This window comes from Cucumis sativus, unplaced genomic scaffold, assembly GCF_000004075.3.
Source record: "Cucumis sativus cultivar 9930 unplaced genomic scaffold, Cucumber_9930_V3 scaffold31, whole genome shotgun sequence".
Lineage (NCBI taxonomy): Eukaryota > Viridiplantae > Streptophyta > Magnoliopsida > Cucurbitales > Cucurbitaceae > Cucumis > Cucumis sativus.
The window spans coordinates 368728-386409 of NW_022279546.1; the positions used below are offsets into that span (position 1 = coordinate 368728).

Sequence of the window (17682 nt, forward strand, 5' to 3'; positions counted from 1 at the left end):
ATCCCCACCTATGCACCAGGCCACGACCGAACAATCAGCCAAGGAAGACAATTCGGGCCAAACCAATTTCCTTTCTCTGCAACCACAAGGGCCATAGACATTTGTGATCCAACAAACCTTTTTGCACAAAGTGAGGCATTTGATTGACAAAGAGAGGCGTCTTTTAATGACCTCTGTTACAGATATTTTACTGCTGTCCCACATGGTAAGAATTCCCCCAGAAGATCCAACAGAAGCCACATAATCCCAGCCAATATCCTTAGAACTCCACAATGATTTTATAAAAGCCGAGTTCAAGGTGTCCTTAGATTCTTGAATCATGACTACAATTGTTGATGAATTTTTTAAGTGCTGCACGTTTAGATGAGTTGTAATATGCATTATGCATATATGTGGTTCTGAGTTTGTATAAATATTATTTCTTATAGTGTATTTAGTTTCTTTAAAATATTAATAATAAAATAATAATATAAAAAAAGTTTCTTTTACGAAATTTTATACACTGTCCAACTTTTTACTGAATCAAACTCCAAAAATATTGAATCCAAAAATAATTAAAGAAATTGTAATGTATAACCAAATAACTTGTATATTTTTGTAATACAACATAGTTCTGATTTTTTTTTTATCTTTCACTTTTTTTTTGTCGTGAAAAATTGTTTTATAAAGGATTAGGACTTTAGTGAAATAACTCTCAAATTCCCTAATGGATAGCCAAGTTTTAATACTCCTAACGTATGCAACTTTAGTGGAATCTGGATGGATATTATTGGAATATAACCTCCTAACGTCAAAAAATAAAAAGCCTACATCAGAAACTTCTTTTTAAAGGAAACATGACTCTTTTAATGGATAAACAAGTCCTCTGGACGGGGTCCATATGAAGAAAAAGAATTCTAGAAAGTTTCTTATCAATGATCTTTGTCAATATTCTTCCTTTGCAAAATGAACCAAAAATCTTTGCAATATTCTTCGTACCTCCTACTCATCCTCTAGACTTGTTTATCCATTGAACAAAAACAAAGGCTCCATAAGATAGGGTATTTTTGGGATATTGCCTACAATCAAGCGAAAATCTTCTATATATTTTTTTGTGCCCAACTCTTCTATCTTAGATTTTTATCTTTCTATATATTCTCATTTACAAAGATCAAGCCTAGGTCTTGAACTTTTTCCATAAGAAGTGGAACCCTCTATTGAGGTGCTGAGAACGATAATGTACGAGTCAGTCCGTGAAAAACTCACAACTGCTACGTGGGCTTCTTCATCCTAATCGAATTTGCGGAAATTCCATCATCTATCCCATGAAAGGGAAATAGAATTGATTATGTATAATAATCAGTGACTTTGAAAGGAGTGCAAAAGAAAGGCAGAGGAGAAAAGGCGAGACCAAAAGCTTTACCGTCTTCTTTTGGAGCAGGAAGCCTCATTCCTTCTTATTTCCTTTTATTCATTCCCAGTTTCAGCTCTTCTTGCTAAGGATGGATCACTCTTTCATTCGTGAGGTTATTAGATAAGTGGCTTAAAAGGAGAAATAATAGTCGAAATACCGTAGGTATTAGCTCAAATTCAGAAATGCAAGGTTTTGACTCCCTCGCTCCTATGCCTTCCTATGCCTTTCATCCTAAAGTTTCTGAAACTTCCTTTTATTTCCAGGTAGACTTTTGAGAGCAGGAAGACAACTAATCATGCTGGTTGGAGTCTCCAACGAGTATCTGGATCTCCCCTCCTCCTCAAACCTTTTTTCTTAAATGCGCTTCTCACGCATATTGAATTGTGCCTCTTGGCACTACCCATAATGATCCTTCTCATTATTTAAGTGCATTTGAACTTCTAAGTCGATCTCTTGTGATAAATGGACATGATACCTTCTTACAGAAAGACAATTGTACCAGTTTGTAATTAGGTTCTGCGTTGAAGACCTTATTTGTAAAGCTCTCTAGAAAATAGATGAAAACGAAGTGAAAGAATTTCATTTTGATGCTTCACTCAATTTTTTGAGGTTGAAAAAGAACTGAAGGGGTACGATCGACCCACGGGGTGTGGCTCATGGTGGTTAAGCTAGTGGCTATCTCATTGCTTATGAGAATTTCACATTCATACTCTTCAGAAAGGTTTTCTCGTATTTGGCATCCAACCTGAATGACATCTAGAATGGTTAATAATTTCTTCATGCCTTGCTTAGCTTCTTCTTGATTCCCAAACTAACGAGACAAAGGCAAGGAAAAGAGGTTCAAAGAATATTGATAGTCGCGGCAAAGGTTGAGGTCTCAAGAATCTTCCCCTAATCTCATATACTCTATGGTTGTCCTATATTCATGTATATCAAGAAAAGCTAAAAGACAGACACCCATTCACTTGTCTTAGTGTACATAAAGTCAAATTATTCGATTTGACATTCTTCCATTTCCTAAAGTCCTAAAAACAAGGTGCGTGCAGACGCGAGGTTCTAATTGATCAGTAGTTTAAGGAGAGAAAGTAGCTTATTTCTAAGAAATTCTTATTACTATGGTATGATGAACAAGTAAGAAGGAGGGAAGGAAAAAGTCCCAACAAAAGGAACCTACGACAAGGAAGGAAAGCCTATTACCCACAAGAGTGCAGAATCAAGGAAAAGTTGCGGGTACGAGCTCTCTTTCATTCGTCAACTCAAGCAATCTCCGTTTAACACCTCTACTAAACTGAATTAGTTGGCTTTTCCAAACTAGTAAAAAGACTAGAAACCTTGGACCTATGGCTATCCAACCAGGTCTATCTTCTTCTTTCTTTATGTAAGACCCAAACTTTGGGTAGTGTAGTCTTTTTCAAAGAGTTTAAGAGGTTTGAAAGAAGGAAAGTTTTTGGTTCAATATCAAAGAATAGTACTTTTTAGGCGTATTGGGTTGACTTGGCAAAATGGTTTTAGAGGTTAGAAAGGGTTTTGAGTGTTTAAGGTTGGCAAGAAAGAAGGATTAAAGAGGTTAGGTGTTTTAGCTAACTTCAGAAAGGAGTTTCTCACAACTCGGAAAATTACACTCAATCTAGACTTGAAAATTCATAATTTGAGTCTAGTTTATTGAAGAAGGTTGCTGGGCGTTTTGGATATGAGAAAGTTGACGTTTGGACAAAAGAAGGCAAGAGGGTCAGTTTGCGAGTGAATCTGAGCAAGCTACACTCTTAGAACGCTACAGAACGCATCGTTTGGTGTTTTCTTCCCTCAAAATTTCAGGAAAAATTTTTTAGGGAAGAAAACACATTTAGAGAAACTTTGTAGAAGAAAGTTTTGTCAAAAGAGTTGTGGATTTTAAGTTATAACTTTTCTAAGTTGGGTTATGTAGTTTGGGCGAGAAACTAGGTGAGATGACCTTGGAAGTTAACTATGCGTTTTGGACAACTATGTGGCATGATAAGGGCAAGCGGTTTAAGGTTTTAGTGAGGTGTAAAACCTTGTTAGCATGCATTTTAAGGTGTAAAGTAAGTAGGAGGTTCCTTAAGAAGGTTTAAGGTGAATTTAAGCAAGGATGAGGTGTCAACTTGTACTCATGCAATGAACTCTATAAATAGGCCAAATTTAGTATTAAGTTTCTCACAATCCACTCGAGTGTTTTGAGTGAAATTAGTCTTAAAAGTTTTCATTTTGAGTCTATTTTCTAAGTTGTGGTTTTTTATTTAATTTGAGTAACGGAGAGTTGCGTTTTGGCGGTAGAAAGCAAGAAAGGTCAGAATACAGGTGGTTCTGAACAATGTGGACTTCCAGAGGGCTGTAGAGTTCATCCGTTGGAATCTGAAGTTGAAAATTTTAGGTATGAATAACAAGACGTTTTTCATCAACTTTGTAGAAGGATATATGTTTATTTGAGTTCAGGATTTTAAGTTCTAAAGCTCTTCCTAATTATGGTTGATTAATCATTGATGTCCTTAAAAGTAGAAACGTGACATATCATGTATGCCCTTAAGTATCTCAGCCTTGTAGGCCAAGTTCAAAAAAGAAAGTCAATTATGTTTAATAAGGAAGAAATAAAATATAACTTGTACAAATATTCTGAAAATCAAATGAATAAATGGAGTAAACACAAACTACAATTATAAACATCCAGAAGGGTCAAATGTCTACGAATAGACTAATGAGATTCAAAAATACCAGTCATGCTTGCATAACTGACTGAAAAAAATGTAATATTTCCAAAAGATGCCGCATATCTCAAGTCCATTATAAGAAAACCTAATGTTCTTCAGTTTGTAGTATCAACAATGCATGAGTAGTGTTAAACATGTCATTTCATTTAGTTTGTGAACTACTATGGCCTTCCTCTATTCTCATTCATTCATCTTCGATCAAACAAAGTTAAAGAAATTTGATCACAAAAGCTCTTTCAAACAAAAAAATAAAAATAAAAAACAAACAAATAATTCAAAAAAAATTAATTATACCAAACAAGGAATAATTAACTAAACAAAATGTAAGGGATGAATCTTAAGAAAACAAATTACTAAAACCATATCTGATACAAATTTAGGGGTTTTTTTGTCTATCAAATAAACCAATAAAACAATGAACTTCAAGAATTAAAATTCACAAAAATAATTCAATAAAAGAATGGCAAAAAACCTCAATATCACAAAATTAATAAGACGGAATAGATCCATTCTAAAAACTTGTTTTATTGCATGCTCACAACCCCTTCCAAAATTTATTTGATAAAAATTTAGTAAACTTAAAACACAGACAATAACAAAATTGTTGCAAACCTGCATTTACTGGTCAATGTCTTTAAATCAGCATTCTCTGACGTCAATTCTTGATTTTTAACTTCATAAGCATCCACCTAACCATGAGACAATTATGAGAATATTTTATTTAACCACTAACAATCATGCTCATGCACAGACATTTAAAATAGAGGTTTTAACATACTATCCTTTTATAGAAATCGTTATCAGTTTTCTTGCCATTCCAAGTTCCACGTCGTCACCCTTCTTTCTGTTCATATCATACATTACAAAAGCCAGTAAATGAAAGGAATGATCCATTATGGGTAAAATATTGATAAATAACTAAAATATACTTGTAGCAAATTCATTATCTCCGTTCCTGATATAGATTCTTTCTTTTTCTCCATTAAGACTTGACTTGGTTTAGACATACAAAAACTCCTATCTAACCTGAATCCAACTTGAGCCTAGAACCGAAAAATAACTAAAAGGTATCTCACACACAATTTGATGTACTCCTTTTCTTTCTTCTTCACCTCATGTATTTGTTGAGTTCCTACTTGCTTTGCACACAAACAGAAAACAACATTAGTACTAAAATTATTACATAGAAACTAGTATCTATCTCACAGCATCCAACTACCATAACCTGATTGCCAATAACCCTTCTCCGGAGTTCAACATTTTCCTACTATAGCTTGTCAATTTGAGCTTTAAAAGCAGCCTTACCTTTAGCTTCCTGTGGAAAAGAACTTCCTTGTTCAATGTTAAATAGAGAGAAATCATAAAATTTAGGCAAGTCTCGAGATTGTACTATTCGTGTAACTGTTGCAATCTCCCTATCTTTAACTTGTACTACCGACTTTAGCCTCTCAACTTTGGTCTCCAACCTTGATATATCTTAATGTAGCCTGCCACAAGAAAATAAAGGTGACTGAATAGGGAACCATGGTTGTGTGAAGGAATATTAAAAAGCTTTGCAACATTATTACCCTGAAATGAACTACATTTATTCCATATCTTAAACCAATCTCCCATAACAAGAAATGAACCAAAATTAGAAACAGCAGCTCTTTCAACACTACCGAAAGACATAATCTCACGAAGACACTTGGCAATAAAATCGAATCTTTAACGCATCACCATTCTCATCAAATGTTAAACAAATCTCCTCTTAATTCCAATTATTTGATAAGCGAGAAACAAAATAGATCATTAAGTAACACAAATTCACGAAAAATCAAACATAATAGATCATTAAATTGAAATGTGACGGTAGACTTGACTAAGCCTGATCCTCTTAGCTCAGAAGACAAGGACGGGTCGTGTTATGAGAAATGTCAAGGTAGACTTAACTAAAACTTAACTAAGCATGGATCACAGAGTAATTTTTCTTTCCATTCCAACAAATGCAAAATGAAACTCAAAACAATCTCACATAATACAAATAAAAAATTCTTCCATTATCTTCTTCAGAACACAAGCATCTCTAATCTCCACCACCGACAAAGACCCAAGACATTAAAATTAAGAACATATAGAATCAAAAGCAACACAAAAGACCAAAGAGAGAGAGAAAAAGATAGTTAAGATCAAAACCATAATGATAGAACAATCAACAACAAACTAATGTCATATCTCATCAAATTTTTCAAAAAAATAAATAAAAGAAAACAAGTAAGAATCAGACAAGCCAACATACCATGTCTATTTTTGCATTTGAATTTTTCCTACCTCTGTTAAGTTCCAAACATGTTTTCGAGTCATTGGAAATTACTTTTTATGTTACAAAATCACTTTTAAAAGTATAGACACAAACGAACGTTAATATGCCATGAAAATCACTTTTAACAAAACATTTATTAGTAAAAATCAATTTTGTTAACTAGTTTCTAAAAACACTCTCAAATATGCCTTCCATAACCTGGTTTAAGTTTTCAAGAAAAATGACTAATGGGCCAGGATACTCATGCCATGGAGTGGCAAAAAAGAGGTTGAGCTTTGTATTTTAAGTATCATGTTGATGAAGACATGTAAAAGGTCTTATGATACATATCAGTTGAGAAAACAAGTAATAAAAGAGAAATATTTGAGTGTATCAAGAAAGCACCAATACATATAGAAGCTTAAGCTAATGGATAAGAGAGTAAATTTAACATAACATCCAACACTCTTTCTCACTTGTGAGTTTGAAATATGAAAAATAGAGCCACGCTAAGTGAGAATGTAAGTGCGTATATTCATGAAATAAGATGTTAGCTCGTAAGACATTGATTTGAAGTAAATAAGATATAGCAATATAAGAATAGATACGTTGTGGTACGTTATACCAACACATAGATTTTAACTGTTAAATCAAAAAAGAAAAAAAAAAAAAACAAAACAAAAACAAACAATAAAAGGCATTATTAGGGCGTAGTTAAAGTTTTGGTAATTAACATTTTTAAGCAAAGCTAGATGGACTCACTGGCTACAAGAAATAGACAATAATTTGGATAAAGGCAAGGCAAGGAAGGGATCTCGAGTGATAGAAAAAGAGACGAATGGTGACAATAAGGGTACCATAAAAGTAATGGAAATTTTTAATTGGACAAACCATTCAACGTAATTCCCCCCCCACGGTAACTTGGTCCATAAATTTCATAAATCTAATCACTCCTTCCAACCTGTCCTTCCCATTCATCTAAATTCCCTTTGACTCCTTAACAAAACAACACATTATTTGCTTACAGGATCAATCATCATTTATATTCCCTCTCTTTTTCTGTGTACAAAACACCTAGATTCTCTTCTAATTCCACCCTAAGAGAAACCTGAAATTTATCACCTACTGCACAGCCTAATATCTTCCATTGTCATTGTAGCGTTTAGGCTTAGAGGTAGATGACATCCAAATGAAATACTTTAAAAGTACGAAAGTACAGCACTTGGAAATACCAATCTAAGATGTATAAGATACTCACCCCTAGTAAGCACAGAAATACTGAGAAATTAAAAAGAAACTGTAATAAGAACACAAGAAGAAGAAAATATTACGTATTGTTGATGAACTTACTTTGAGTCAATCACGAATTCAACACATCTCATCTACCATTTAACTTTGTTGGCATTTCAAACATGATGAACATTTCAATTCAACTCTTTTGTCTCTTGAGTACTGTAAGCTTTAGACTGATGATTATGTATTCTGCCTCTTCAAGGGAATTCTATGGTCTTGGTGGAAGGGTTTGGTAGGAATTCTTTCTTTTTCTCCCTTAAGACTTGGTTTAGACATACAAAAGCTCCTATCTCAGCTGTAAATAATAAACACCTCTAACAGAGTCCAACTTGAGCCTAGAACCGAAAAATAACTAAAAGGTTCTCACCTGCAATTTGATGTACTCCTTTTCTTTCTTCTTCATCTCATGTATTTGTTGAGTTCTTACTTGCTTTGCACACAAACAGAAAACAACATTAGTACTAAAATTATTACATAGAAACTAGTATCTATCTCACAGCATCCAACTACCATAACCTGATTGCCAATAACCCTTCTCTGGAGTTCAACATTTTCCTACTGTAGCTTGTCAATTTGAGCTTTAAAAGCAGCCTTACCTTTGGCTTCCTGTGGAAAAGAACTTCCTTGTTCAATGTTAAATAGAGAGAAATCATAGAATTTAGACAAGTCTCGAGATTGTACTATTCGTGTAACTGTTGCAATCTCCCTATCTTTAACTTGTACTACCGACTTTAGCCTCTCAACTTTGGTCTCCAACCTTGATATATCTTAATGTAGCCTGCCACAAGAAAATAAAGGTGACTGAATACAGGGAACCATGGTTGTGTGAAGGAATATTAAAAAGCTTTGCAACATTATTACCCTGAAATGAACTACATTTATTCCATATCTTAAACCAATCTCCCATAACAAGAAATGAACCAAAATTAGAAACAGCAGCTCTTTCAACACTACCGAAAGACATAATCTCACGAAGACACTTGGCAATAAAATCGAATCTTTAACGCATCACCATTCTCATCAAATGTTAAACAAATCTGCTGAATCAGTACAAAACCACATGTTACTTGGATCAAATGCAACGGTCCTTACCACCCAAAGTGACTACTTATGACCTATACACCGAAAGACAAGTGTTGATTTTTATGGGCACGAAGTGGCAAAATATCCCATGCAAGATACACATAATAATTCATATGAGATGTTAAATCATAAATGAGAGAATAATAAAGTCAAAGAAAGAGACATAAAAACGGCCAGTATGCAATTATCATTTCAGTTACTATTCTGTTATTTTCAACTATTAGTATTCTTTTTTCTCAAATATAATGTACTTTCTAACTCCATGTGGCGTTTATTTCAATCACTGCTTCAGAAAAGCAAGCTTAAGATTTTGTTTCTATTTATTTTTTATAAGAAGCAGGAATGTATATATTCAACAAAAGAGCCGAAAAAGAACAGTGCATAAAAAGTTATCCAATGGAGGGAGATGGACCAAATTTGGAGCTTTCTTTGAAGTTTCTCATTGAGTATTTAGCATCTATAGGCTACCGACTAGAGGCTATTTATCCTATAAATTGTGGAATACAGGACGTTTATATACAAGTTGAATTAAATTGGACCATAAGGTTTAAAACTTCAACCTCATCCCACTTTTTTCTCATTTAAATAAATTACATCTGAAACACTACTGAGATCCATGACAAAAAACACATAGAGCAATAGGAAAAATATATATATAATATAACTAACCCTACTATTTCTCCATGGAGCATGCCAAACCGAACGTTGTCACTTGCTTGGAATTCTTTCCATAATTGCAGATATTGACCCTATAAGACCACGGATACTAAAAATGTGAAAAGAGCAGGCTTAAAGGGTGTCGCCTAACAAATAAAGCTCAACAATGAGGAGCTTTAGGAATGTCGAAGGCCCATTCACGGTATCAATCATATGTGATATGTCCAAAAAAAAAAAGGGGGAGAGCTGTACTACAAAATCAAGAACTGAAGAGCTTTCAACATGTCATGCTTGATGATTTGACAACTAATTACATAGGTTTCTAAGTATCATATTGATGTCAACCAGAGGCCTTAACCCCTGAAACATAGGGAAGGAAGCAAGCAAGATTAAGACTCCAGCTATAGCACATATATAGTTAAATTTCATGATTTTCATCCATTAGAAAGGTATAAAAAAAATTTATAAACCTTCCAGATGAACCAGATGCAGAAACAATAGTTGAACATCTACCTTTAAGGCCACCATCGTTTCTGAAAATAAAAGATAATATAGATAGATTAGTGAAATTCTACCAAATAAAAACAGAACTAAATAAAAAAATATTAATTTACCCACTACTAAAAAATGGGTTTACTTGACGCTAGCAACTTTTACATACTTGACGTTTTTATTAAAAAACGTCAAGTATGAACTATGTTAAAAGAAAAAACGTCAAGTATAGTCTTAAAAAATTGAAGTTTTCACGATTTTTTTTTAATTATTATATGTTAGCTTTATTTGACGTTTTTTTCTTTCGCGTCAAGTATAAGTAGATTTTACTTGACATTTTATTTGGGTTAAAAGTAGTGAACATTTACTTGATACAAAAAACATGTCAGGTATGGTTTTAAAAAATAAAATTTTAACGTTAACTTTTATATGACAGTTATGGTTTTTTGCGTCAAATATAGTGGAGATTTTATTTGACAGTTTATTCGCGTCAAATATAGTGGAGATTTTCTTTGACGTTTTTTTCATGTCACGCATAGTGGACATTTACTTGACGCGAAAATAACGTCAAGTATAGTTAACATTTTTTTATTTAACACTTTAAAATGTCATTGCCAAAATGTCAAATATAAAACGTTAAAAATATGAAAATAAAAAAGTATAAAAATCAACTTATTAAAATAATTTTTAAAATCACTTTATTAAAATAATTAAACTTATTAAAATAATTTTGTTTAAATCAACTTATTAAAATAATTAAATTTATTAAAATAATTTTTTTAAATCAACTAATTTTGACTTACATAATTGTTTGAATTCTCTCATTAAATTAAATTTATTAAAATCTCTCGTTAAAATAAATTTTTGAAATTTTCCTTTAAATAAAATTATTGAAAATATTTCCTTAAATAGATTTATTAAAATATTTTAATAAAATATTATTAAATAAATTTTTTGAGATCTTTCACTAAAACAAACTTTTACAAATCTTTCACTAAAATAAATTTGTTGAAATCTTTACTTAAAATAAACGGCTGACTTGGCTTTGGTACATTCATATCTTGAATGTCATAGAGGAGCTCTTTCTGAAGTTGCTTATCAGCTACCAATAAGTCATCAATTTCGTTCTTGTAGTCCTTGAGAAGAACTCGAAGGCATTCCATGAGGGAACCTATTATTAAAGAATACAAATAAAATGTTAAATATGTCTTAGGATCAATTTGAAAGGACTTTTTTAAGTGTTAAAAAACACTTTTTAAAGCACTTACAAAACCGTCCCAAACAGGCACTTCACATTTCAATTTAAATTATTTAAGTTTTGGAGTATTCGTACCTATAAGGGGGCTATTCTTGCTTTCCATTAGCCTTTTTAACTCAATGAAGATGGGTATGGTGTTTTGTATGAGACTTTTTCTCACTGCGTGAGTGATGACCTTTCCTCTAGCAGCAGATGCTTCTCCGCTCTCACCCCCTTCCTCACCTACATCACCAGATTCTGATGATGATACTCGATTTATTGATAGTCGAATCTCTTTAGAAGCAAGAATCTCAAAGGTATCCTGCGCTTTCAGCCATGGGGAACTAATGAGATTCCAAGTCGCAAATACTGACAAAAGAAAATTAGAATAGCAGCAAAATTATTGACTAAAGATGATTGAATGCTTTTGAATATGGACTTGTAAAACAGAACGTGCAGTAGTATCATCTATATTGAGCATACCATCGGATGCTGCAACAAGAACTTCTGCACATAACTTTGCAAAGGTGGCCAGAAGATGCTCGGGAGCCATTTGTTTCAAAAGAGAAACATAAATGCACATTCTCCTGGACCTCGACCTTTCATCATTGCCTCTTCAAATATAAAGTTGGAAAGATAGACAAAAGATAATCATTTTCCATTACATGTAACTGTATAATAAGGCACATAGTTCAAACATTCCTTACCGGATGGAGAATGGTCGACTTTCAGCTCGTGATGCCTTCGAATCGCTATGTCCAGAATGAGCACGATAGTCATTCAAAACATAAATTGCTTCTATGAAACTGTTGTAAGCCAAAAGTGGGGCCTTCACTGCAAATTCAGTTTCACATTTCAATTCCATTGCCACGTTGGAACGGTATGACCAATATTATAACCATGACAGTGGCTGAAAATGTAAAATTTTATAACCTTTCAAAATGTTACCAAAAAGGTAATCTGCTAGTTGACGATCTTCTCTGATTCATCTACAAGTGACAAAAGAAACCGAAGAAACAAAACCCCTCTCCATTTCACATAGTCTCTCTGAAAATTAAAACGATATTGCTGAACATTGTTAATCACAAACATGACAGTGAAAATTGGGAGAAGTTCTTAGGAGTTGGGAAAGAACAAATTACCTGTAATAATCTGGATAGAAGTATGAATGTGTGTCTTCTGACAAGTTCACAAGGATCGCTAAGGCACTTTGTGATTTTCGTAAGGTAGCTGTTCAATTCAGAGTTAGTCTGATTGTAACAAGGAACAAGTTTAAAGAGATTCTATTTCCCTGCCATTTCAAAGTATTTGATAAAGCTAGCATATCTCCAAGACTTGTATCATGTATCAGCCTTACCACTCAACTAGAGCAATATAGCGTACACAAAAATCTGCCATTGTGATAATAAGATTGTTGCGAAGCGCTGAACAATCACTATTTCCAAGCTCCTAAACCAATATAAAAGACTTAAAACTTTAAGCAATTTGAGTTGTGTCGAACAAAATTTGACTACATAAAAGACACTGATAAAGGAATATAACATGAAATTTTATATACGAAAACAAGGAAAATCTCATAAATTCTAGCGCAGACAATATACTGTAAGTAAAAATAGAACTTAATGAACAAACAAATGAGTAAAAGTTTATCTACCATATATATGAATAGTCGAAAAGATTATGATTGGCTCATGTAGTATATGTGGTATTATAAAACCAAAATGCCAGAGACCTACATGTAACATTCATTCAAACCATCAAAAGATCAGGCTACATGAGTGATATGAGGCCTGAGATTCGAGACTTAACCTGTACAAATAGAGGAATGTAACTCTTTGCTCGCTTCTCATCAGTAAGGCAAATCTTCCCCATTGTCAACCATGCTTGAATGTATAAAGAAGGAGCAGTTTCCTTCAGAGATGCGGTTTGAATTGGTAGTTTATTAGATTTGAGATCACGGTTTCCAGAAGTAATAATGGTGTGGAGAAGTGGTACTATGGTAGTCATGTCAGCCGATGGACAAATGAGAATCAAAGAGCCAATGGTGTAAGCTGCAGTGATTGCTCGGACAAGGACTTGCTCCTAGCAGATGCTTTCTTCCCCATCGACTACCACTTTTAGGAGGTGGTGTTGTGAAGTTCACATCTTTGTTTGCTTCCGCATGGTTGGATATGTACTTCTCCAATATGTCCGAGGCTTTCGAAAGAAGCTGGTTTACCCATTTTAGGATGAGGGCATCGGCTTCAGTAGATTGCGAAGCCTTCCGCTTGCACAATGTTTTAAGTGTTTTTACATGTGCATTCACCTACCAAGATATCATCATTATTTGAAAATGCGTGTGAGGTATCAAGAAAAAGAGACTAAATATATACGTACGTGTTGATCTTTAAAAATTGGTGATTAACAGGAAAAGTAGAGTACTATAAGAAAATTCAAACCCAGAACACTTTTTTGGCTTGTATTTAGATTAGTGCTTTATCACTGTACTTTATTAATTTTTCATTATTCCACAAATGTTTTTCAGGCCTTTTATCCGACTGTATAGATATTTGAAACAATAAAAAAGAATAGTGAAACAAAATCAAGAGTGAAAAAATCCCAATTGCCAAAGCACAGGGAGCTGCATTCACACGCATTGGCTGATAATATCCACACTACACACACGGCCATATATACGCGTTCACTACATGTATTGTCAAATAATTCCAAGAAGAATCTTTCCCCACGTTAAAGACATTTTAGTAAAACAATAGCATACACGTTGAGCTGAGCACATTAGTAACTAGCCCAAACTATAGCATGCATGTATAGAGTCATAGAGATAAATAGTATGTAGTATAGGACAATGTCCGGATGAACAGTGTTCACATACCATAGAAGTCTAGAAGATGAGATTATTGTCCATGGAAGCGTGTTAGAAAACTACGTATAGGTGAATAGTTTTAATTATCTAAACAATTGTACCGGAGAAATAAACCAACCATGATGAAGTGTAAAACAAAGTTTGAAAACAATGATGTTGATGCTTACCTCCGTTGGATGCATGTTGAATTCTTCAACCCTTTTAAGCAATTCATGAGCTAAATCTGCTGCAGGTTCTGGAGGCAGCTCAACAGAAACATTGGAGATGGTTTGTAAGAGAAAAACCCGATCTTGAGCCCAAGCGACGGAATTTGACTCTGAATTGTTTTCCTCTCCAAATAAACCTACTTGAGTCACTGAACTTTGAACAGTCCTACCATGATCATCAAGGAGTTTCCAGTGCTGATGAAGAAATTCCCAATCAATGGCTTTCCCAAGATAAGTGGACACTTCTGACAACAGGAACCAGGCACCCGGAGGAGCTGTCCACTTCTCTGGAGGCAAAGATTGGCTTCGCCATAAGGATTCAGATGTCTTTATAATTACCTGAAGTGAATCGGCAATTGTGCGTTTTAATCGTTTCTTTTTTCCTAAGTTGGCACAAACTTTCTTCACCCAAGGAATTACCTCTGCATGACTTATCTCTTTAAGAAGATCCAATACTCCTTTAGGTAAACTTGAAGATTCAGCTCTAGCCAACCGGTCTAGCACTAGTTCTTGAAACGAGTGTTCACACTCTTCTTGAATGCTAGATTCATTGTCAGCAATCAAACGTGGAATTGAGTGTAGCCACTCGACCATGACACTTCCATCTGGGAATCTTCGAAAGGCCTATAGAAGTAAATATAGATTCAATGATAGACCAATAGTGAGTGAAGAATTGAAATTGTAACTTTTAGCAGTTTAGCCTAGTAAAAAATATAAAGCAAAATAAAACTGTATATCAACTTCTAGAAAACATCCATATTTCTAAAGTGGCCAAATGTCGGTGTCCAACACCATTAATGCATGTGACATGATACAGAGACGTCTCCCCTACGTGGCCAAATTGTCAAACTTACTCCTACTCCTACATGCCATCTAAATACAAATTATATCAACTTTAAACTTATTGAACTCTTACTAAAAAACCCAACTTAGTGTAAACATAGGAATTTACCTCGGAAAGAGCCGACATTGCAGCTTTCCGTATGCTAACGAGTGGGTCAGAACAAGCAATTCCTACCGTCTTTAGCATATCACCATCCATTGCTCCACCAAGGACGGTTGTACACTTGGTAACCAGAAATAATGCAGCCTTCCTAACTGCCGCCTTTTGATCCACACACCTTTTCCGCAAAAGACCAAGAATTTCACCATCACCAGGCCCCAAAATTTCCTTCATTAAGGCCTTATTCTTGTCATTCTCAGACAGGAACACCACAAGGTGAGCTAAGTTGGTAAGTGCTCGAGCACGAATTGGAGCACTGGCATCTGAACAACGTTGAACCAATGCCACCAAGCACCCAAAAACCCACGAATCCTTTAACTCAATTTTCGAATCAATGACCATTGGATCACTCAAGGACATTATCAGCATTGAGATGAGATCAACCGCTAACAGCCTAAGATTAGACTTTCCTTGAGTCATCTTCACTGCATAATCCACAAACCTTTGATCGGGTAATTCCAGCGCTTTAACAACCTCCATTATTGAATCAACTGCTAAACTACGAGGCTCAGATTTCTCAGGCGCCTTCTGAACCAAATACCTTGGAAGATTCACTAGAGCACTCTTAACACCATCTGATTCCTTTGCCACCTTCCCTATTTGAATAGTCACAAACTCTAGCGCAAACGCTCGCGCGCTGATCTTTATGATTAAGAATCAATGGTGATAGAGACTTAATCACCTCAACAGCAGTATTCGATAGATCCCATCCTCAGGACGCAACATAGCACTCAAAATCCGCGAACAAAAATCAGTGAACTTACTATAGATACTTAAATTGGTACATATTTCAAGTGCCAAAACAGGAATATCAATTACAGTTTCAATCAAAGATTTCAAACTATCCGGAAATCGATCCAAATGAATTACACTCATTAAAATCTCTAACCTCTCAAGTACGGGATACAAAACTCTTGCATCCAATTCACCATCATCGTATCTGCCACTAGAACTCTGCCTCGGACGTTTCCGCAAACCCTTACCCTTAAAACCGGCTTTCCTCTTCCTTTTGGGAGCACTAGACTCCTTATTAGAATCATCCTGGTCCTGTTGACCCTGTGGTCGCTGCTTCAAGAATCTCCTCACACACCTGAGAAACGAGAGGAAATCCATGGGATTGAAAAGCGTGAAGACCGGTGCATTAGAGGCCAAAAGAAGAGAGAGATAGACTGTAGAGGCTAAAACCGAAACACAGGTGGAAGATTCATCCATGGCGGAAGCAATGGCGCGAGTAAGAGAGGAAGGAGAGAGGGATTTAGCCGAGAGGTCCTCATAGAGACGATCGAGTGGTTGTTGTTCATCGGTACTAATTGAGTTGTCTAACAAAGTTTGAAGGTCGAAAAGAGCGGATTGGGAGAGCGGAGGATGGGAATGGAGAGTTGTAGAGTGGTCGAAATGGCGAAATTCTTCGAGCTCTGTGAGAATTCGAGAAATGGCTTCCTCCATGGGAGTGAAGTGTGAAGCCCTCGTGAAGCCGCCGCCGTGTTTTATATAAATTTATTGAGTTTTAAATTTTTATTTCCCGCTTAGACCCTTTCTCCCACCAGCCTCTCAAAGTATGTATACTGTATAGTAACTAAGTTCCAATGTTTAAAAGTAAATTAATGAGCTAATATATAATGAGTGCAAACTATAAGCTAATTTTAGTTGTAGTAGTAATGCTTTTGCTAGTTGATGTTTCGTTTGATTAAACTTTATGTTGATATTTGTTTGTTACTTTAAGTTTCTACGGTATATTGTCTATATATTTAATCAACCGAGCTATATATACAATGATGTTAATGGCTTATACATTTAACCAATTGAGTTATTAAAACGACGTTGATGACTTGCACACATTTACTTCAGTTGAGTTATTCAACAACGTTTTGAATTAAATGATAGTCTAACTCAATACTTCAACCATATATATGATATTATTACTCAATACAGTAGATCGTTTTTATGTGAGTTGTGAATATGTGGTAATTGACAATGACATATTTAGTTACAAATTTTTTTAAATTCGAGAGTTGTGAAACAAAGTGATCGAACTCTTTAAGAAATGACACTACCACAAGTTTGATAGAAAATGTTAAAAAAAAGGTTGAGAGTGTTTCTAAAGCATTTTTTAGTATATTTAAAAAATTAATTTACCAATCACTTCATTAATTTTATTGATTTTTTTATGTTTTAAAATTAAACATTTTAAAATCAAACCCAACTCACCGTATATTGGAATGAGCTTTGAACAATTTTAAGAGTTTTTTTTGGGTAATTGTAGTAGATAGCCATTTGAGGAATAAAAATTAAGGATATAACAATATTTTTTAAAAATTGCAAATATAGCAAAACTATCGTTGATAGACTTGTATCGTTAATAAACTTGTATCGTTAATAGACTTGTATGATCTATCCGTGATAGACCAATATTTACAATATAGTCTATTAGTGATAGACTTGTATCATTGA

General features: G+C 34.4%; 1 protein-coding gene and 1 long non-coding RNA gene across 12 annotated transcripts; both read right to left on the reverse strand.

The window, feature by feature from the left end:
- Window positions 1–4661: 4661 nt before the first annotated feature.
- On the reverse strand, window positions 4662–9990 carry LOC116405778. 11 transcript variants are annotated; one of them, XR_004218876.1, is made up of 10 exons: window positions 9901–9990; window positions 9443–9522; window positions 8372–8468; window positions 8207–8296; window positions 8058–8120; window positions 7748–7952; window positions 5342–5603; window positions 5143–5255; window positions 4895–4960; window positions 4662–4805 (listed from the first exon to the last, which is right to left on the reverse strand). It is a non-coding gene; the product is annotated as an uncharacterized LOC116405778 (long non-coding RNA). The 11 variants fall into 11 exon arrangements; XR_004218878.1 differs by having other exon boundaries at window positions 7748–7976; XR_004218877.1 differs by having other exon boundaries at window positions 7748–7985.
- LOC116405799 (condensin-2 complex subunit D3-like) lies at window positions 9991–16715 on the reverse strand. Its single transcript, XM_031889579.1, is given in 15 exon segments — window positions 9991–10001; window positions 10962–11093; window positions 11256–11481; window positions 11599–11773; window positions 11867–11993; window positions 12093–12134; window positions 12137–12206; window positions 12302–12389; window positions 12517–12608; window positions 12969–13233; window positions 13235–13464; window positions 14190–14852; window positions 15181–15867; window positions 15869–15939; window positions 15942–16715. Coding segments are annotated over 15 exon segments (3615 nt in total). The 5' UTR covers window positions 16678–16715.
- Between the last annotated feature and the right edge of the window lie 967 nt (window positions 16716–17682).